The sequence below is a fragment of the Perna viridis genome, chromosome 5 (genome assembly GCF_037379345.1).
Source record: "Perna viridis isolate PV_CMFRI_1.1 ecotype Kerala chromosome 5, ASM3737934v1, whole genome shotgun sequence".
NCBI lineage: Eukaryota > Metazoa > Mollusca > Bivalvia > Mytilida > Mytilidae > Perna > Perna viridis.
The window spans coordinates 47,698,144-47,720,242 of NC_142449.1; the positions used below are offsets into that span (position 1 = coordinate 47,698,144).

The window sequence follows — 22,099 nt, forward strand, 5'->3', positions numbered from 1 at the left end:
TTATTAGTATTTCTATTAATAATTGTCAAATTGGATGAATTCAAAAAGAAGCCTCACTATCTAAAGAAATACAAATCGTATCACCAATATTCACTTTTTTATTCATCCATTATTCATTCTTCCTTAATATCATTTAACATCATTCATTCACTTTGATAAAAAAATAAGAAAAAATCAAATTTTTGGACAATAAAAAAATTTGTTTGGTGGGTTTTCTACACAATGGATCATCTCTTCCATAGGTAGTGTCAAAGTTTTATATGGACTGATACTCAATATACATCCAATATGATCTATAGAAACTATTAAATATTAAACTATTGAATACCAGCATAACTAATAAAAAGCCTCATCAAGAATACTGTTTTATGGTCCAAAGCATTTAGTTAAATTTGAGCAATTATTTAATTCATTGAACCAAACATTTAGGCAAACAGAAAAGCATATACAAATCACTATATATGAATAAATTGTCCCAAGTAATCTATTAAGTGAGGATAGGATTGTAAACCTTATAAAGGCCCTAATATGATACAAAACATTTTGCAATGGTCATCAAACAAAATATATGTTTTTGGTCAACAATTCAGTTCGCAGAAATAACACTGAATATGACTATGACTTCTTTACTGATTGTGCTGTTAGGTATATTTCTCTTAACTGTTTTTTCCTGTCATTAAAACAACCTGTAAAATAAAGAATTGGACATATGACAAAATCAGCAGAAAGACATCAAAAGTCATGATCAGTTCAAATAAGAAATAGCCATGTCTTCATATGGTATCCACTTTTTGTTATGATATATTTTTGTCTGTTTTTGAGAGATGTTTCAAGCTGTGTGAAAAGCATGACCCTACTTGTATTGCATAAAAACAATCACAACTGGCCTGTCAAATCTCATGGAATTTATGTGAGACTCACACAATTCAAAGCTGATTGGATTTTCCTATGTTCTATTTTTTTTCTATTAGATATTTCTAAATTTTGCCAAATATCAAGTATATGCATCTTGAAGGCTTGACAGCCCAGTCACAAAAAATAAATTTTGTCTCCACTGATAATGAGCATGGACTTCCTTTCAGCAATCCTCATGATAGATATAAGATACAAACTTGAATTGAAAGACGAATGTAGTAAATTGTTTGATTCTAACCTAGATATGAGTTAGGGGTAGAAACAGCAGATCCATTAGCAGGAGTACAGTCCATATTATCATCAGCCAGTACAGCTCCATCATCCCAGATAAGATCCCATCCACCAATTCTCTTCTCTTTACCAGTTAATCTTGAAAAAAACAGGATCATTTAGCAAACATTTTGATTTTTTAACTGCGATTTCTTTTTTAAAATATGTTGTGTAGCAGCATTTTTTATGTACAGTGAAACCTGTCTAAACCAAACCCTGAATAATTTGAAAACCTGTATTAACCATGCAGATAGTTATTAAAGTCCCTTTCTATCAATTTAAATGTATTTTACACCTTGGTAAACTGAACACCTGTCTAATCTAAATGCCTGTCTAAACCAAACACCCGTATTAACCAATCAATTTTAAAGACCAAACAGCAGTCTGTGCCAAAAACTTTTTTCAGCTACTAGCCCTCAATCCAAAATTGAAAAGTTTCCCTTATATATTCAAATAAACTTTCATAAATTTTTACTAGCCCATCCAATTGTTTACTAGTCTCAGGCATAGGGCTAGTTGCTAAACTCACAAACTGTAAAAAAGGATTGTTTCTCTGTATTTAATGTGATGTCACAGATATAACAGGACATGATATTGAATTAATTAACTTGATTTTTTTTCAAAAAGTTTTAACAGAATAAATAAAGACAATGTCAGTTGTTTCCTCCTTGAAGAATCTATTCAGCATATGAAAAATCCATCACTTTAATTAAAAAAGATTAAATCCAAATATCATCCAAGAAGATATACATCTTGCATAAAAACATAGATATATAAAACGCTTACTTATTTTCTAAATCCAGTACATTAAGTAGATCACTAAGCAGACCAAATTTGAGCTCATAGTCTTCTTTACCACTGGCTGTCAGGGAAGGTGAGGCATTTATTTCTATTAACCATCTGTTGAGAAAAATAATGAATTTTTAAAATAGCCACGTTGCCCTCACCTTTCAGGTATACACCCCCACTCTTACTTTTAATTACATATAGAAGTTGACATAGACAAATTGATAACTCCATAAACCAAGTTTCACTGAGTTTGTAATTCAAGTTCACTAAAGCCATCAAGAAAGAACTTGGTTTACAGGTCCTCCCTTGTCTCTTTGAGGGTGCATCGTTTCCCATACCTATCACCATATCAATAAAAGAAAAACAAATATGCGCTGTCCATTTTTCAGGATATCAACAATGTCAAATCATCCTCATCACTATTTTCATAACAAATGGTATGAGAATCAATAAATTAATTTTGAATGACCTGAAAGGCAAGAATTGCATTATTTCTATAGTATGTGTTCAAGGTAGCAGTCACCACTTTACACTATACACAGATTTAACAGCCTTTACATTTGAATAAAGAGTAAATGTGTTTTCCAGCCAACAAAGTGATGTCTTCTAAAATTAACTCAAAACTTACGGTTTTAATTCACAATCTAGCAATACATCATAACCATACATCTCAAAACAATGTTTGTCATTGATTATAATTTTCTGAACACTCTGTAGACTCTTTATTATAATATTATCTATAGCTTTAATCATCTTCTGAACCTGAAAGATAAACAAGGCTCAGGTACATAAACGAAACTTGTTGCAGTAGCAAAATATGTCAATGCATGATCAGAATAAGATACAATTTTTAAATAGGACATGTTGGAAGTGGAATGCATGTGTAAAATGGCCATATGATAAACAAAATATTTGCCACTGAAAACTGAGATGTAGACAAAACTGCCATATGTAGAGTTTTAATGAGCATACTCATACCAAAACCTAGGAATTTAAAGATTTATGTGCATGATGGAAAATGGCATTCCCCACACATAGGACTATCATAGTCTGTAATCAGTTTTTCTTCATATTCTGACAGTTTGAAACCCATGGTGTAAGTGTCCAAGTGCTTCCAAATTAAGCAAAATTGTGTTACACATCTAAGAAGCCGGTTAGGCTAGCCACTTTTACATTCAGTCAGATTATTTACTTCTCTTAAGCCTCTGGACTATCGTTTGTGGCATCTGGGTTTGTGTCGAATAAAAAATCAAATTACCTCAAATAAAACTTACCTTATCTACACCGTGTTTGGCAGCCAGATATTTCCTAAGTTGCTGAGTTGACCACTTACAACCCTTCTCAGGGTCATAATCTGGGGCATTCTTTTGAACAGCTACATTTGTAAGATGAACATCTTATTTGCATTAAAGATAATATAATAAATCATTACATTCAGTAAAATCAGTAATGTGAAAGCTACATCAAAATCATATACATTTAAAGAGGTAGACCTAGGGTAACGACATAACTTATGAAGTCAGTGATATGTTTGTATCATATTCAATTTCACCAAAGCCTATCAAGCTTTCATTTGACACAGAATGAAATCAATCCAAGTTACTTGATGCTTACATGACATCGAATACAAACGTTCCAATGATTTTTAAGAGTTGTGTCCCTTATCCTAGGTCTACCTCCCTAAAATACAGTATTTGAAATGATATTATTCCCACATAATGAAACATATCAAAAGTGATTAGTACAAACAACGGTTTTAATCACTAAATAAAGGAACAGGGGCATTATGCCCTGATTATGGTCCTTAATTATCAATTCTGTTGTAATAATGTAAAAAATGTTCAGAACATAGAAATATTACCAGTATATAAATATTAGGAAGATGATACATATTACACAATCTGCCAGGAAATGAACAAAGGAAGATAAATCTTATTTTACAATGTAAGGCCTGTTCTGACAAATGTAATGTTTTTTAAAAAGATACATGTATCTTCTATGGAGTCTAGAGAGAACCTTGTGTTAGAGAATCTGGCAAATCCACCTCTGTATAACCATACCTTCAGAGGATTATACTGAAACAAAAAATCAAACCTACACTTATCTGAAATGTGCTCTTTAAATGTAAACATTTCTAGGCATCTGAAATGTGATGTTTTATAGGAAAACAGATTTTAACTAGTGAGAGAAGTCTAAAAGAAAGCATACTGAGGTTTTGAATGTTTGGGGGCATTAAAACTTTCTGGGTTTCATCTCACTAAGTTAAGAGCAGACAAAATTATTTTTTCTGACAATTGCACAGACTACAAACTGAACAATCATCATATGGTGTTTGCTACAGAGCTTTCAGGCTCTACTATTCTTACTTATCACAAAACTACTATACAATATTAAAAATGTCTAACTAGAAACACTGAACAAAGTATCTTAGATATAGTTTGTGTTATACTTACAGAACACACTAGCACATAGATTCTGACATCAAACTTTCGTCCACCAATCAGCAATGGATTTTCGATGTATCTCTGTACTACATAAGTCTCTGGAACATCTCTGGTCTGGTCAGAGAGTGGCTGGTACTCTCCCTGTAAAACAAGTAATAAAGCTGAAGTACTTTTTGAGGGCTGCACAAAACTTGATATATATGTATACAGTTACACAAAAAGTTGATTTTTGAACCATGCAAAAGTTACCAACACATAAAACAAACAATCTTACAGAAATCCATAACATGACATATTTTCGAAATTTCACCAGAGGTAAATTTACAGGATGGATATACATACAAATACACGACACCTAAAGACAGGGGCATGACAAATATTTTTTTTTTAAACATTTCCCAATTTCAACAATACAGCCTGAAGAAACCTCACTTCATTTATTTTGGGGCCTTTTACAGCTTGCTTTATGGTATAAGTTTTGCTCTTCTTTGAAGACCGTATGGTGACCTGTAGAAGTTTAATTGTTCATTGTTTGGGCATTTGGTGAATGACTGTCTCACTGGCAATCTCCTATTTTTTTATAAAAGGTGTAACATGTAGTAAATCATTACCTTCTTCCAGTCAGTGATGTCTTTGAGTCTCCTGAACAAAAATATTCCTTTCCCTTGTGACTTGGCTGCTGGTTTCATGATCCATATAATACCTGGATTCTTCTTAAACTCCTCCACAAATATATGGTATTCTGACTGCAAAAGATGGTTGAATGAATCATGCATACTTCAGAGAAAGAATATTCTCAATACACCAATAAAAAAACACAATTTCAAAATTTAAGCAATCAATGTACAATTGTTCATATTCTATAACTATCTCAACTAAAAACTCCAATAAAAAGACATAAAAATGGGCAGAACATTAATACATATTTGTAACCTCTGGAATTGTAAGGGAAAACATAGACAATAAGATTCAACCAGTTTGTTGTACAGTAAATGTTTGAACTCAAATATCCCATTAAGTCCCTAACAATGTCATCAAATCTGACAAAGATATTGAAATTTTCAGATTGAACGCAGCATAATAATACTTACAGGGAGTTCATATGTTGTTGGGAAGAAGTCAAAACTGAAATAGAAAAAAGGCTTAGAAACCATCAATGATCTAACATATTAATATATTTATATCACATGCATTGACAATGCCATAGTTAATTGACTTTTAACAAACAATGACTGAAATGTCTGCATCCCAATCTTACAAACTACATGTATAGAGAAGTAGAAATATCTGCATCCCAATCCTACAAGCAAGATGTATAGAGAAGGAGATATAGACAAAGACAGATATATTTCAAGTTTCCTTTATATGCAAGCTTAAAAAATAATATTTTAAAAAATGTATCATTATTCTTTGTTCCCCATGCAGACCCTCACAATTTTCTGGATTACTTCTACAATGAATAAGACTAACCTTTGTGCTTCTGTCTTGCCTTGTTCTCTTTCAGTAAGCTTCCTTAATCTTTTCAAGTTTTTCACCATCAAATTTTTCCTTGTCAACTTAAACAATAAAGAACAAAATGAGCAGCGTTTATTCTATTTTTATCAGGAAGTACAAGAAATTCCCGAAATGAGAGAATCAAGATCTTCAACAAAATACGCTATTCTCCATTTGACCTAATATCTTAAAATTTAAATATTATTTCCTATAAAGGTAACTACCTGTTTTGTAAGAAAAATATGAATTCAATATAATTTCCTCCATGGTTTTGCACACAATTAACATTGACTTTTTCATGAACTTACCTCATAATGATTTCTGAAGTGTAGAATTTTCTGATGTTCATGAAGAAACATGGTATCATAATTCTGGTGCAGCCATTCTCTGTCACACCAATAGAAGTCCCAATCACCATCACTGTTAAAAGAAAAACAATACGAGTTATCTCCCTTTCATTAACTTCCTTAACCCCCTAGAACATTTGGCAATAACTACAAATTACAGTAAAAGATAAAATTACAGTTGTCCTAATCATATTTTTGCAATGCGTTAAATTTACAAGAAAAAAAGGTAATTACTTATTTTCTCTTTAAAAAACAAAAAGGACAATTCTATATATCATTAAGACATATATGCTTACAAAATTTATAAATCAATTTCATTCTGCAAAACAAATATAACAGGTGTGGATTGGGGAATTTAAGCAACAACACAGGGTGGTATTTTTTATCAATTTAAAATATCATGTCAATTTTGAAGGATACAGCAGTGATACACATCATTCTAGAACACCTATACCACATGCATGCGTGTGAAGAGGAAATATTCAGAATATATCAGACAGCATGTTTTAGACCTGTACACAGGGCTTTTTACAGTGATGTTATGTTTTTCTATAAGGCTAATATAATATTGTGCTTTGATGCGCTTCGATGTGCAATAGTTAATAGCACTGTGCTTAATTAAATTAACTTCAGTACAAATGCACCAATGGTTCTGTGGTATGGAAAGCACTTTGCTACATGTACCTCAAATTTATAGTGAGAGGTAGGACTGAAGGATGTCACTTGGTTAATTGACATGAGAGCTCATTGTTTGAAATGGAATTAACATTAATTGATTTTCAAAGTTTCAAAGTATAAGATTGCCCTGTGTACAGGCCTGGCTATACATTGCATGAATTATAACTTAAAATGTGCTGTTGATTTTTCCTATCAAAGAGAGATTTTCTAAAATACATCACCACACCTGAAATTTATGAATACATGCAATACCGGTTATTATAAAAATTGATAGTACCATACTTCACCAGCTAAGAGGTACACATTTTTTTTTAATATTCTAATTTTAATTTTTCAGTGACTCTTGAAAAATTCAGATTTTCATTAAAGTGAACACAATGCAATGGGTCATATTGTGGCTTATTAAGAGCAATGAGTCATTCAAGTGACTTTCAGTGAAAAAACACTCTGTATAAACTAAAAAAACTGAAAGCAAAGGTCACTAAAGGATACCCCTTCTTCCCATCCCAGTTACCATATGGTCAAATATAAACAATGTCACCTAACAAAAAGTTGATGTATCTTTGAACAGTACACGTCAGAAATCAAACCCAACCATATGACATCCCTACAAAACATCAAGTGGTTGTGATTTCGGAGTATTTGTTGGCAGATGAACAGACAAACAAAAAGATGAAACAGATGGATGAACACCATGATCACTATATACCTCCTACAATCAGTTCATACTGGTCCATTCTAAGTTTCATATGAACTTGAAAAATATTTATTATGATGAAAGTTAGTCAGGCTGAAATATAGATAGAAATATCATTATGTAACAATAGGACAGAGGAAGTCTGCTTGTAGAATATAATATGGAATATAAAAACATAAATACCAAAGGAAAAATATTACATTCAAGGTCAATTTAATTAACCTTTGACCTACTTACCTGTTTCTTTGGATAGGTGGTAAACTTTGATAACTGTAAAATTTGTTTTTCAACAAGATATTTACTTACTATATAAATACTGAAGATATATCACATGAAATTCTGAAATATTTTTACTAAATATTCAGATGAGAAAATTGGTTTTAATGCTATAAGTATTCTACAAGAAAATACAGGAAAAATGGATCAGACAGAAATGGCCGGGTTGCCATAACAACGGTAAACAGGAAGTGGAAGTGTGACAGACCTGAAATCGCACCCACGGTATGGGATAGTACAACCCAGCCAAATATTTATGAAATTGAGAATTCTATTCGTACTCCATACAACTTAAAGCATTAAACAGGTTGTTTCCAATCATGTGTATCAAAAAGACCATGTATATTTTATATAAAAAAAACCCTCAAAATTACAAGAATTAAATAAGCTTTTTTTTGCTCATTAAAATGTGAAATGCAAAACAAAGAACATTTTTCTGTATTTGATTAATATTGTGTAAATTTTATGATTACTATATATACAAATCAATCTGGGTCAAATTTGGAAGAACAAAGTCTAAAAACATTAGTACAATAATGTGAATTGTTTTGGACATTTGTTATTTACTAAATAAATATGTGCAAATTCAATTTTGGTAAAAATTAAGTAATCTTTTTGTAAAATCACAGATTTTGAAATAAGATTTTTGTGTGTGCAAAATCTCATAACCTATATATAGCTATGACATTTGTCCACGTTTTACACATCTCATACAGCTTTAGGTTTTTTATCATGCTTTTAAAAATATTGTAATACATTCACAAACAATTCAAATGAATTAAAGTAAAACAGATTTACAGAAACATTGCCATAAAGCACATAATATTCCTATCTTCGGTTTTATTCAGAGTTAGAAGTACAATAACTCTGAAACAAAAAATTAATCTGTTGGCATTACATGTATATAAATCATGTGACAAACATACAGCAGTGTATACCATAATACATCTGTCACAGGCAGGTACAAATTCACATGCAAATACTAGAAATCAGTGGCTGATCCAGGGTTCAGGGTTCCAGGGGTAGGGTTCAACGGTTGAAACCCCATTCTGTTGGAAAATTCTGTTAATTGTGGGTATTAATTTGTTAAATAATAAGTAAATAATAAGCTAGAACTCCTTTTAAAAACTTTCTGGATCTGCCCCTGGAAATCTACTTAAAACTACAGGGTCAAGAATCTACTTTTGAACTAATACATTGATTAGTACCTATAATACTTGGAGATACTAAGATTATTAATGCTAGAAGCAGCACTCACCCTATCCGTCCCTGTGGCGCCACCTGGGTGGACTGAGGAGCCACTGGCGGTACTGGTCTACTAAATCATAATCATGAAAACTTAATAAATGATGTTCTTTGGTTCTTAAGACAGTACAAATGATATTTCAGGAAAATGGTGGCAAGAAAAGTACCCTTACAACCTCAGTCTTTTAAACTTAGAATAGGATGAGTTTTAAAAATAGATATACCAAAATTATTTACTAAAATTTGAATGCAAAATTCTCAATAACATTCATTGAAATTTGGTTGATACAGTGACTTGGAAATCTTTAATTTCAACCTTTTTATTTAGTATAAAAGTCTTAGACAACTTTTTAGAATTTACTTTTAAATACTGTATATGCATGAAGCTGTCCTGCTGAAAATATTTTGGGATTTTTATTTTAATCTAAGCACAAAGTTTCCTGGCTATTTAGCTTGAAAAAGAAAAGTTATAAATAATGAAGATATGGTTCAGAAAAGACGTTGACCTTGGTACTGATTAGTCTTAACAATGATTTGTCCTTTACCTTCATGGAAAAGGGCAATTTTGTACCCAAGAAAGATGTGACCTTCACCTTTGTGCTATACAGAAAGGACAAGTCATATCCAGGGAAAGATGTGACCTTAACCGGTGCGGTATAATTGCAATGCTATTGCTAGAATGTGACTTTGCCTTCCTAAAAAGGCGATAGGATAGATAAGTAGATTTTTTCAACAGTGCTGATCTTCGAAAAACAAACGTATAAATGAATGCATTTGATTGAACTTGACATGCTTGCAATATGTGACCTTTGAACTCACCTGAATCTATTAGGGACTGCAGAGCTTGATGATTGAGATGTGCTGCTGTAATGTCAAGTTTTACTTCATGAAAATGAAATTAAAAATCATGTCTTCTTAAATAGGAAATGAATTGTTAAGCCACAAATGGCACAGAGTGATCTTGGAAATAAGTCAGCAAGAACTCAATTATTTTTTTATATTGCTATTTGATAAAAGCGTGAAAGTTAAGTTAAAAACCAGAAATATTGGTACTTTAAAAACAATAAAATGGTCAAACCAGCCTTAAAGCACTCTTGTTAGACAGAGGGTTATGTTTGCTCTAGGCTGTCATTTGGTTTAAATTCAGTATAAAATAAAATCCACAGAAACAGAGAAAAGAAAACTGCAAATCATGAAACTTTTAGACAGTTACTTTTTAAATCTAGGATCAGTTTTGATATGCTTCATTGCACTTCTATATTGTATCAATTTATGATTCAAAGAGCGATATGCTGATCACATTACATGCACTATCAATTCATGAGAGGGTGGAAAGAGAATTGCCTAAAAGAAAAAAGTATACAGTGTGGTACTTGCATGAATTGGAAAGAAAGATATGAGATGGTTGCTGATAGAGATAAAGCAGAAAATAGAAAGACTTCATACAGTAATTGTGTGGAAGGTTGTGATATTTACTAACTATATGCCTATTTTAGGCCAACTGCCCAACCACCAAGAATGCTTTGAAAAAAAAACATGCAGAAAATGTTGAGAAGCTGTGCATCCCAGAAATGGAGAGCTGAGAAAAGTTAAGTTGGTCTATTTCTCATGACTTAGAGGGAGTATGGAAAGCCAAGTAAAAATATGACAAGGAAAGTATGTAGTATTTTGGGGCACATGAGGGAGGTTTATGATTGAAAAGCTGTGATAGTCAAGAAAAATAGAGGTACAGCCTAAAAGTTTTTTCTATTGGTAGAAAATACAGGTTCCATAGAAAATAAATTGTGTAACAACTGTTCCAAAACAGTCAAATGGTGATAGGGTAAAAAAATTGTGGTTCTAGTTACATTTCAACCAAATTTGTTGAATAGATAAATAGATTTATGAATTTATATGCCTTTTGCAACTTAATCCAGTTCATCTTCATTTCCCTTAATTTCTGTGCAAAAATCTCTCATGTCACTCTTTCATTTTATTATCACTGAAGAAAAATTAAGGCGTGTCAAGTTGTGGGAAAAACTGTTTCAATTCTCACTTAAGTGTCGCTGGGAACCTGTTATTTCTACCAGGAGATTTTTATCGTGTGTCGTTTTGGATGTTCTTACCTCTGTCTTGTTACATTTCCTGTTTGTGCTGAACCTGAGCTTTGTTGACTGGAATTCAAAATGGCTGTCATTCATACATTGTCAATAATTGTCAAGTTTTAGCATTATAGCATATAGGAACTGTCTTATCAAATTTTACTATAAATAGAATGAAAAATTTTATCCTAAAACATTCAATTTTTCATTGAATGGACATCAAAACTAATACATCACATTTTGGAACTTAGTAAGTTTAAGTATAGTTGTTAAAGGTGACCATGACAAATATTCTGCATGAAACATAATTACAATCATTTCATAACAAGGAAGAAGCTGGGTCATGATATATGTAAATAGTTGTTCCATTACTGAGGACAAATGGTATTCTGCCAACTATAATCAAGGTCTAGAATTTTAGGAATTATTTTCACTACATTTTCATGGTTATTATTTTTCAAATAGTTAAATTACTATTTATCAATGAACAAACCATGCCAGTCGTAAATGCAACCTACTTTGTATTTCCACAAAATGAAACTACAGTAATGAAATAGAATTGAGCTCATATTTACTCTAATTCATGCACAAACTTTTTGTATTATCATTAATTATTGCATTCATGCATATAGTAGTTAGTTTTGATCTGGTATCTGGGAAACCCAGACTTACCCTGTTGGTTTGGTACCCTGCTGGGCAGTAGCTGGTACCTGACTATTTGGACTGAAATTGACAACATATAGCTAAAGCATATGATTACCAGTAAGTAATAAATATTTAACTCAAATTACAGCCACATATTCCACAATGCAATGCACGCTAAAATTCTACAATATATGCATAATATGGTTTAAGACCAAAATGTACAGTTGAACCAGTCTAAACAGAATCAATTATGGAATCACTGAGACTTTGTTTGGTGGATTCAGAAATTTACAGAAGGAGGGGATATCCTGACAAACCCACTTTTTTAAAGAAAAATATGAAATCTTGGTAATGAAAATTGTTACCACCTTATGTATGAAAATTTTGTTAAATACATGCATTTTGGGGGCATATATTGAACAACAATAGACTGGAAACCCCACTATTTAGGAACTACCCCCTTCCCAAAATCTCTTGATCCATACCTTATTTCATTTGTTTAGACAGTTCGAGACAAGTTTCACTGTACTTTCAAAGAAGCTACAGATACAAGATATACGCTTAAAGCGCTGTATAGCTCAAGTTATAGGCTTAAAGTATAATACCTTTCTAGGGTAGGATATTATATTGTATCATATCATAAAATAATATGGATCAAGACACACAAGACATTCTTTGTTAATAATTATTTACTGTGTACTATGTGAAAATAAAATACAATTAAATGTGACTTTAGCAAACTATGATTAAAACTACATCAACAATATTAAAAAAATCGACAGACAATGATCTGTTCATCATTACTACAAACAGTAACCCAAATAATTCAGCCCCTTTCAGCATTCTATTTCATTCTTCTCAAAGACATTAAAGCTGTTGGGTATAGGAGGGAAACAACAACTGGCATTATTGAGGTTACATACACAATAAACAATTGTTAGAATAAATAATTTTTGTGACCTTACCCAGGAACCTCTGTCCAACCAGGTCTATTGCGCAATACATCAAGAATTACATTCTGCAGGGAGCACTTGAATCGTATTTCTCTATCCCTGAAAAAACATATTATTTAATTTTCAGACATTTAAAAGCAGACTTTAGGTTGTTTTTTTTTCAACAATCTTAGTTGGTTTCAAGTGTTTTCTATAAATCAACCAATATGTTTTGCACAAGGGGTGGTGTAGGCCCCAGGGTCCCTTTGATCCACTTATGCGTAACTATAAAATAAAAAAACTGAAAAGCAATGAAAAACTAGTCAACAAATATTGCATTGAAAAAATATTCAAATTCTTGAAACATTTTTTTTAGTTTTCAAAAGATGTGATGATGGATGGATGGAAATGCAGATAAACAGACAGATGAATGGACAAACCATACTATGTTTGTCAAAGGATGAGCGTAAAACAAATTAAAACACTGTGACTCACCCAATAATTCCCCTGGACTGACGTGGGTTCTTACTCTGATAACCAGGTACCTTTAATACAAAAAATGTTAATGTATACAAAATATCATCATTGTAAACTATCACACATCTCAGAAAAAAAGCACCTTACTTCAAACAGAGGTAAACAAAATATTACATTCCTTGATGCCAAAAAGATTTAAAATCCACATGACAAGCTAACTTATAATTTGTTTCACCTAACTAACTAACTAACTAAATTCTTTATTTAAAAAGAGTAACACAGTTAATATTAAAATATGTTAATCTCCCCTCCAGCTTCAAACAATTTAGGAATATGTTCTTTGTCTTTACATTTAAAAATTACTTAGATATATTTAAGTACCATTCCACATAAGAATAAGGCAATAGGTAGCACATCATTTTTCTCAATTTGGTATTTTATGCCTCAAATATATTTAACACATCTAGGAAACAATTGAAATGCTATTTAAATTTATCCTTAAGCCTCTATGACATAGATATTTTTACTGCTAATATACATGAAGGAAAAAAGTGCTGGAAAACTTTCTCACCATTTTTCCATAATGCACTGAAACTAAATTTGACCTATCAATATTTTAAAAAAGCAAACTTTACGAACACTTTGATGGTGTTTCTGGACATGTCTGAGATTGAAATTCATTCACCCACAATGCACTTGACTTTTGGTAATTCATTAATTGCAGGTGAGTGATCATCAATCTGCTCAAGTTATAATATGGCTTCAGAAGTGTCAAGATCAGATAACAAAATAATTAACTTCTGATTGGCGACGCTCGGTTTATACAGGTTAAAAAAATACTTATCAATTAAGGGAAGGGAAACAGAGAGTGATCGGAATTAGGATTTGACAAGATTCGGTTTAATTACTACAGTTTGAATAGGAAATTCTACAAGACTTTAAAATTAGTTCAGTTTAGAGTGAAATTTCGGTTTTCTCAGGGTTCGGTTTTCACAGTTTTCACTGTAGCATATTTCATGTAATTTATATACATCTACCTTCAGCTATGAGCCTTTCTATCATTGAAACTTACCCTGGCAATTTTAGACATTTTAAAACTTGTGTTTTTAACTACATACTAGAACCTGAAATGGATGAAATTAAGATATCACATTTGTATACAGTATGTACACTAATCCTGACCATAAAACTTGAGCAGGACAGCTACATGTATTCACAATTCTTTTTTGTTTTGATGAATTTCAGTATAAAATTGAATGCTCTCTAATTTCTCTGTTATTGTTACATGTACAAGAATACAACTTTATTAGCCAATTATGGACCATGGCATAAGTCCAGGCATATGCGTGTACAGTACAATACAAACATATATCATTATGAGCAGATTACACGGTCCAATTTTCAGTAATAAATTATGCGCAGTACAATAACATTTAATATACATGTAAAGTTTTTAATGCATGTAAATGATATAAGATTGTTTGGTTAAAGTAACCCCTGACACCAGCAGAAAAATGCTAAGTTTGTTGAGAATAATGTCACATTATGCTCAATATGTACATCAGTTGAAATGAAATATAAACCTGATTTGTAGTCTCACCTCACCCATATTCTAATTTTTGGCTTGTAATACTTTTTTTCTTCCAAAATATTAGGCTAAACTATACAACAGTACTTATTGATGTAATCATGATTACAATTTCTCAGTTTTAAACAATATCCCCTTGATTAAATGATAGAATTAGATATTTGTTTTCATAACAGATTTCGTAGTTTGATTTATGAAAAATAATGAGCTTGTCTTGTGATTAAAAGATCAGTTTATACCTTTGAATTATTACCTTTTCATGGAATTTTGGAGTTGCAAATTCATTTGACATGTATTTTTCATTGATTTACTGTAAAAATAGTGGCCAAAACATGTCACCCAAACAGACTAATTTGATCATAATATTCATAAATGTAAAACATTTCATTTTGAGATAGGAACAGTAAACATAGGTAGTTAAAGGTTTGTGACAGTGAGTATTGTTGGTCCACAGTGGGCACCAAAGGATGGTGATCTAGGATGTGCATGATTCCTTAGAAGCAATGCAATCCTCCTTGTGTCCAATGTAGGCCAACAAGACATGTCCTATACAAGAATACAAATGTACATGTATGTGGAAAATGAGTAGTGGCTATACTATAATAGTGTAGACTGTATTGTTGATTAGCCTGGGGATTCGCACTCATGTTTCATAATATTAATAGTATGGATAAATTACAAAAACAAAATATCTTTACATTTAGATCCTTTGCTACGGTTTCTACTTGGTGAGTTATTAATACCCAGATAGTTCACATGCTGTTTCCAATGTAAATAAATAATTGTACGGTGAGTATGAAATTTCGTATTAGAAAATAAGGTCCATAAGTGGTAAGACTTACCATATAATGGCGCCTTTCTTAAATTTACCTGAATCTAAATTAAAACTTCTTCATTGCAAAACTAAAGTATTGAACTTGTATGCTGCATGCAGTGCAAAAAATGCTTATAATACTATATGGCAAATTTGAAATATTCATACATCACCGGGAAAAATGACGGTCAAGAAAAGATAACTCTGTACACAAAAAGGATACGAAAAACCTCGTCTTGTGCCTTCGGGGGAAATATCGAAATGCTGCAGCGGGAACCGCATCTTCTTCCTACTGGTAACTGACTTTAGACGTAAAGATTATATTTATGAGGAAAATGTGTTCAAAACAAGGCAACTAGATAAAAATCTTATGATTTCTGTCATGTAGTGATGTACTGTATAGTATATGTTATATTTTTTTTCGTTTTGAATAAGCCTGACATTCATTATAGTCGGCGTCACATAAATAACATACTGTTAAAATTTGAATAAAAATATTTTCTACGATTTTATTGACACCTACCGTCGTTTAAATTGTCTTAAATGACTTGCTCATTCATTTAGCCAAACGGCTTCTCCCTAAACATTGAATCGTTAAATTCCTGTCAGATTATAATTCTAGGTGGCAATATTTACATTGTAAAAAGTCGGCCATGTTTACAGTGATCGGGTTGCTAGGAGATGTTGTTTACGTTTAAATGGTTTGTCCAAAAACCGAAGAACCCAGAATGCAATTCGGCGTTATTTCGGATATCTCGGATTTATTTTACGCGAACAACGTATAATACCGAGAAGTTGATCAAGCAGACGATTGTCACCGGAGTTCGACGGGAACTTACGCACTTCGTTTGTAAACAAATCGTCCCGTAAAAACCAACATGGCGGATATTAGTATGGGATTTTCCCGTAAGGATTTGTTACGCATGATTTAAGCTAATAATCGACTTGTTTTTGAGAAGCTGTTTGGCTAAACGAATGAGCAAGTCATTTAAGACAATTTAAACGACGGTTGGTGTCAATAAAGTCGTAGAAAATATTTTTATTCAAATTTTAACAGTATGTTATTTATGTGACGCCGAGTATAGTAGTTACCTACCTAACTCCTAAGTTAAGGTTCTGTAAAAGTCAATATCTAGGACATTCCTTAATGAAATGTTTTCATTCATAGTTTTAATAATACATTAAATTAAAAACTGAAACATTGCTAAATGCATCTTTATATGTATATAACACACAAGCACAAGTCAAACTTAGGAACAAATGTTTTATAAATTTTATAAAACATTACCAACAAAAATGTAAACAGCATACTTTAGAATAAATCTACTGCTGTCAAAAACAAGATTTGAAGTCTGAAATTCATATAGTTTTGTTCCTAAATGTATAATACAGTGCAAGCTAACATTAATTTTCTTGAAAAAATTGCAATTTCTTTAAATTTAGATGAATTGAGATATTTTATACCATGATACACTAAATACCAACACCAATAAACATGAAATATTAAAGGTTTCAATCAGATCTAGCAATTTGTCACAAATAATTGCTAGCTTGCACTGCATTATTCATTTAGGAACAGATCTATATGAATTTCAGAATGTCCTAGATATTGACTTAGCTGAACCTTAAGCTTTCTACTCACAAGTTCATACACATAACTAGCTGTACAACATAATACAGGCCTGTATTTTTCTATACTCCAATACCCTTAAGTCTTATGTTCTGGTACAGTACATAATCCCTTTTTGGGATTAGTACAGTACCCATATCTATGGAATGCCTAAACTGTCTGATAAGATACACATTTGTTTACGTGTTGTCAATTTTATATTACTTGCTGTGGTTTTATAATTACATGTAGTCATTTTGTAATTACGTTGTGTAGGAACATCTTTACATTATGTCGTTTTGTCTTTATGTTCTGCCATTTCGTCTTAACGTTTTGTAATTTTGTCTTTACGTTATGTCAACATATATTTACGTTATGTGGATTTATCTTTACGTGCAGTGGTTTTCTTATAACGCGAGGTAGTTTCATCTTTACGTTATGTCGATCTCTAAATACTTTATGTGCATTTTCTTTTCTCTACATGCAGTGATTTCTTCTTTACGTGATGTGGACAAAAATTTCATGATGACGTGTGACCCCGGAATTTTTCGATCCGGTGTAAACTTCAAATCAGTCCGTAAAAGGCAAAATAGACGTCACAACACCGATTAGAAAAATGCTGAACGAAATGCACTTGGGTAGTCTATCCAGTCACCCTAGAGTGTTTAATCTATACTAAAAAATAGCTTATTTGTTATTTACCTTCAATATCATCACAATTGATACACCTGTGACTCTGTTGATGACTTGTGGCGATTTTTGTAGTCAGAATATCTTGTTTTAATTCCAGAAACATGGGAATTTCGACTCCTGAGAAAATTTGCATAAATTCGACTATATGAATGTATATTCATTTATATAAATACAATAAAAGTTATGGAGTCATATCTGATGTAACAAATATCGATTAAAATCATTCAGAATTAAGACAATATACACACATTTAACAAACTTGGAAGACTCTTTTGAATAAATATAACGAGAATAGGTATGGTGTATGTGTCAAAGAGACGACTACCCTACCATCATCCTAAGGATTGCACATCCAGAGAGACTGTTTTCGCACATGATTCAGTGTGGCATATTTTAAACCATAATGCTTCATTCCAGACTAGTATACATGTATAACACGAATAGAAAACTGTCACCTAAGGTTTGCACATCCAGAGAGACTGTTTTGGCACATGATTCAGTCTGGCATACATTTGTATTTTAAACCATAATGCTGTCATTCCAGACTAGTATATAACACGAATAGAAAACTGTCCAGTTTATTAAGCAGTGCTTGCCTTTATTTACTAGCCTGAAGCCCTAGGCTAGTAAAAATTAATTCGGGTTGGTGAAAAGATATGTACATTTCATGTTTCAGGCTAGTTGAGTCCTTTACAGTCCTCTATTATTCGAGCTAATTGTTGAGAATTTTGAAGGAAAAGACTGATTAAGTGTGATCACAGGTTGCTAAGCCATTAATAATAGTCGTACATTTGCGGATCAATTCACCAATATTTCCGTAAAGAATCAGGTGTTTTCGTCATGATACCTTATGTTATTGACACAAACCGCATGTCTGGACTATTAGCCTGAAGAGGCTCCCCGTCCACAAATGTGTGGACAAGGAGCCACTGCCTACCCAATTCCCTGTATCCCAGTCACTACATGTATATTGCAGATTTTTCTGTTATTATTAAGAAATTTATACTGACACTTTGTCCTGAAGTTCTGAATGATGTTTTAAATTATTTGAAGTAAAAAATAGTTGAAAACCTTTATATCTTCAAAGTCAGTTGATTTTATTTTCTCATTAGTCCCAAAATGTCTAACTAGAAACATAGGCCTGTAATTACAGAGATTTGCAACTGACCCGAAGTCTCACATTAACACGGGACAGGGAAATGAGATCTTGTACCAACATAATCGTCAATGACAACTTGACTTTCAGTTACCATTACTAAAAAGTGTTGTGAATATTGAAATAAAATCTTCAGTTTCCTATTCTACGATATCTTAGCTTTATGTTCACCACATTTTTAGCTCACCTGGCCATAGGTCATGTGAGCTATTGCCATCACTTGGCGTCTGTCCTTGTCGTCGTTGTCAACAATTCTTCAAACATCTTCTCTGAAACTACTGAATGGATTTGGATGAAACTTAATGATTGTATTTTACAGTATCCTGTACAAAGTGACTGTTTCGATTTTTGATCTGTTAAAAAACATGGCAGCCGTCTAAAAATAGAACATAGGGGTCAGACAGCAGTTTTTTGCATATATCTTCAAAACTGTTAGGTTTAACCAAATTTTGACAGGGTAAAAGTGTTTAGAATGATGAGATCTATTTTTGGTCAAGTTTTGGTGAAGATCTGTTGACCCATTTTGGAGTTATTGCCCTTTTTGTAAATTTTTAGCTCACCTTGCCAAAGGCCATGTGAGCTATTGCCATCACTTGGCATCTGTCGTTGTTAACAATGTTTAAAACTTTTCTCCTCTGAAACTACTTGACCAATTGGAACCAAACTTGATATGAATGTTCCTTGGGGTATCCTGCATAGAACTGATGTGGGGATTTTTGATCGTCGAAAAACATGGTCGCCGTTACTAAAAATAGAAGATAGGGGTCAGACAGTAGTTTTTCACATATACCTCCAATACAGTTAGGTTTAGCCAAATTCTAACAGATAAAAGTGTTCATCAGCTTGATGAGTTCTATCTGCTGTCAAATTTTCATTATAATCTATTCAGGTCTCACTAACCACTTCTAATGTTTCCATTACTTTACATGTTAAAAAGTAATTTTCAAAGTTTCACCGTGAATTCCCAGGACAAATGACATCTTAAAGTTGCATACCATTGCGAAGCTTGGAAAATAAGGCTTCCAAAATCATTATGCTAATGGTACAATGATTGTAGAAATTCTTCACAAAATTTACTTGAATAAATAATACTGAAAATCCACATTTTTACCTGTTCTGCTAACTGACAGCATGGAGGCAAATTACTCACACATGTAAACAGTATTCATACACTTTTGTAGTTAATTACATATATGATTTTAAAGTACACATTCTCAGCTTCATTTTGACTACTTTTAATCTAAGACACACAAATAATGCTCTTACAATGCATATGTCTAGATTCAGTGTGTTTTTGGTACTACATAGGGGGTGGCCATTTGACCCGGAAGTGGTTAGTGAGACCTAAGCCATGTTCGAGTTATTGCCCTTTTTCAATGTTTTTTGCTATTTTTTGTTATTTCTTTCAAAAATCTTCTCCTCTGACACTATTCTACCAATTGAAACAAAACTCGGTATTAGTGTTCCATGGGGTGTCCTGCATAGAATTGTAGTGGGGTTTTTTGTTCCGTTGGCAACTGTTTCTAAAAATAGAACATAGGGGTCAGACAGTAGTTTTTTGCATATACATTGTATCTCCAAAACCATTAGGTTTAGCCAAATTCTTTCAATAGCTGAAATGATCCTTATTTTTAGGACTACAAAAGTCTTCAGGCATAAAATTTGTCAGATGCTTTCTTATAAGAGTTATTGCCCTTGACAGGGGAAAATGACAGTTTTTTTTTTTTTTTTTTACAGTTTTTAGCCAATGTCTTGAAAACTATGATAGATTAAGACTTTCATTTTTTACTGAAATGATCCTTATGATAAGTCCTATCAAAGTTTTCTTGAGTCAAAATTGTTGGACAACTTCTTGTTTAATTTATTGCCCTTGAAAGGCAAAATTCAACCAGGTGAGCAATTCAAATTTTGGTGAAAATCTGTTGACCCATGTTGGAGTTACTGCCTTTTTTGTACTTTTTTTTCTTCTCCTCAGAAACTACTACACACAATTCAATGAAAGGTAGTTTTTTTTAGGGTATCCTAAACAAAATGGCCATTTGGATTTTTGATCTGTTAAAACAACTATGGCTGCTGTTACTAAAAATAGAACATAGGGGGTCAAACAGCAGATTTTTGCATATATCTCCAAAACCATTAGGTTTAATTCTGACATAGGGTAAAAGTATTCAACATGATGAGGTCTACATGTAGTACATCATGTATCTGTGGTCCAATTTTGGTGAAAATCTGTTGACCCATGTTGAGGTTATTGCCCTTTTTGTACATTTATTGCTGTTTTTGGTGTTATTACTTTCAAAAATCTTCTCCTCAGAAACTACTACACAGAATTGAATGGAAGTTGGCATTTTCGTTTTTTAGGGTATCCTAAATGACTATTTGGATTTTTTATCTGTTTAAAAAAACATGGCTGCTGTTACTAAAAATAGAACATAGGGTTCAGATGGTAGTTTTTTGCATATATCTCCAAAACGATTAGGTTTAGCTAATATCTTTCAGTTGCTAAAATGATCCTTATTATTAGGCCTACAAAAGTCTCCTGGTATCAGAGTTGTCAGATGACTCCATGTAAGAGTTGTTGCCCTTGAGAGGTGAATAATGACTCTATTTTTCAGCCAATATCTTGAAAACTATGATAGATAGAATGAAACTTTCAGTTGCTGAAATTATTCTTATTATAATGCCTACAAAAGTCTCCAGGTGTCAGATGACTTAGTTTAATAAGTGGAAAGGTCATGGAATCTCGTTCTCTGCGGTGTGATAATTTTAACAATAAATTTGCTTATAAACAAGTTTCTTATCTCTTTAATTATAGGTCTCTGCCTGAACTTACCATACCAAACTAATAATTGACTATTTTTCACTTTCCAGTCCAAATTTTATTTTTTTTCGTGAAACATTCACAGGTTAAAACTTTACTATAAATGTAAGTGTGTGATTTTTTCAAAA

At 32.2% G+C, this 22,099-nt stretch overlaps 2 protein-coding genes and 1 long non-coding RNA gene across 24 annotated transcripts in view; 2 read left to right on the plus strand and 1 right to left on the minus strand.

The window, feature by feature from the left end:
- Positions 1-80: 80 nt before the first annotated feature.
- On the minus strand, positions 81-15,682 carry LOC148618004 (putative tubulin polyglutamylase TTLL9). 21 transcript variants are annotated; one of them, XM_088585718.1, is made up of 20 exons: positions 15,577-15,682; positions 14,363-14,414; positions 13,309-13,358; positions 12,847-12,933; positions 11,909-11,959; positions 11,261-11,308; positions 9,975-10,019; positions 9,169-9,225; positions 7,872-7,904; positions 6,221-6,332; positions 5,889-5,974; positions 5,510-5,543; positions 5,030-5,164; positions 4,428-4,559; positions 3,962-4,049; positions 3,249-3,370; positions 2,603-2,736; positions 1,972-2,085; positions 1,154-1,284; positions 81-686 (listed from the first exon to the last, which is right to left on the minus strand). In XM_088585718.1, exons 2-20 carry the CDS (start codon positions 14,378-14,380, stop codon positions 616-618), a joined length of 1,548 nt encoding a protein of 515 aa, XP_088441844.1. In that variant the 5' UTR covers positions 14,381-14,414; positions 15,577-15,682; the 3' UTR covers positions 81-615. The 21 variants fall into 21 exon arrangements, with proteins under 21 accessions (XP_088441844.1, XP_088441843.1, XP_088441850.1 ...); XM_088585717.1 differs by having other exon boundaries at positions 9,169-9,228; XM_088585724.1 differs by lacking the exon at positions 11,909-11,959 and having other exon boundaries at positions 15,579-15,677.
- On the plus strand, positions 10,333-13,348 carry LOC148618005 (uncharacterized). The gene is made up of 3 exons (XR_015922605.1): positions 10,333-11,998; positions 12,385-12,495; positions 13,190-13,348. It is a non-coding gene; the product is annotated as an uncharacterized LOC148618005 (long non-coding RNA).
- Positions 15,683-15,864: 182 nt separating the features above from the next.
- Positions 15,865-22,099, plus strand: part of LOC148618006 (lysosome membrane protein 2-like) — a 38,241-nt gene continuing 32,006 nt past the window's right edge. For both annotated transcript variants that reach the window (XR_015922603.1, XM_088585738.1), the window contains exon 1: positions 15,865-15,987. The gene's annotated coding sequence lies outside the window, so the exon portion shown is untranslated. The remainder of the gene's footprint in view (positions 15,988-22,099) is intronic.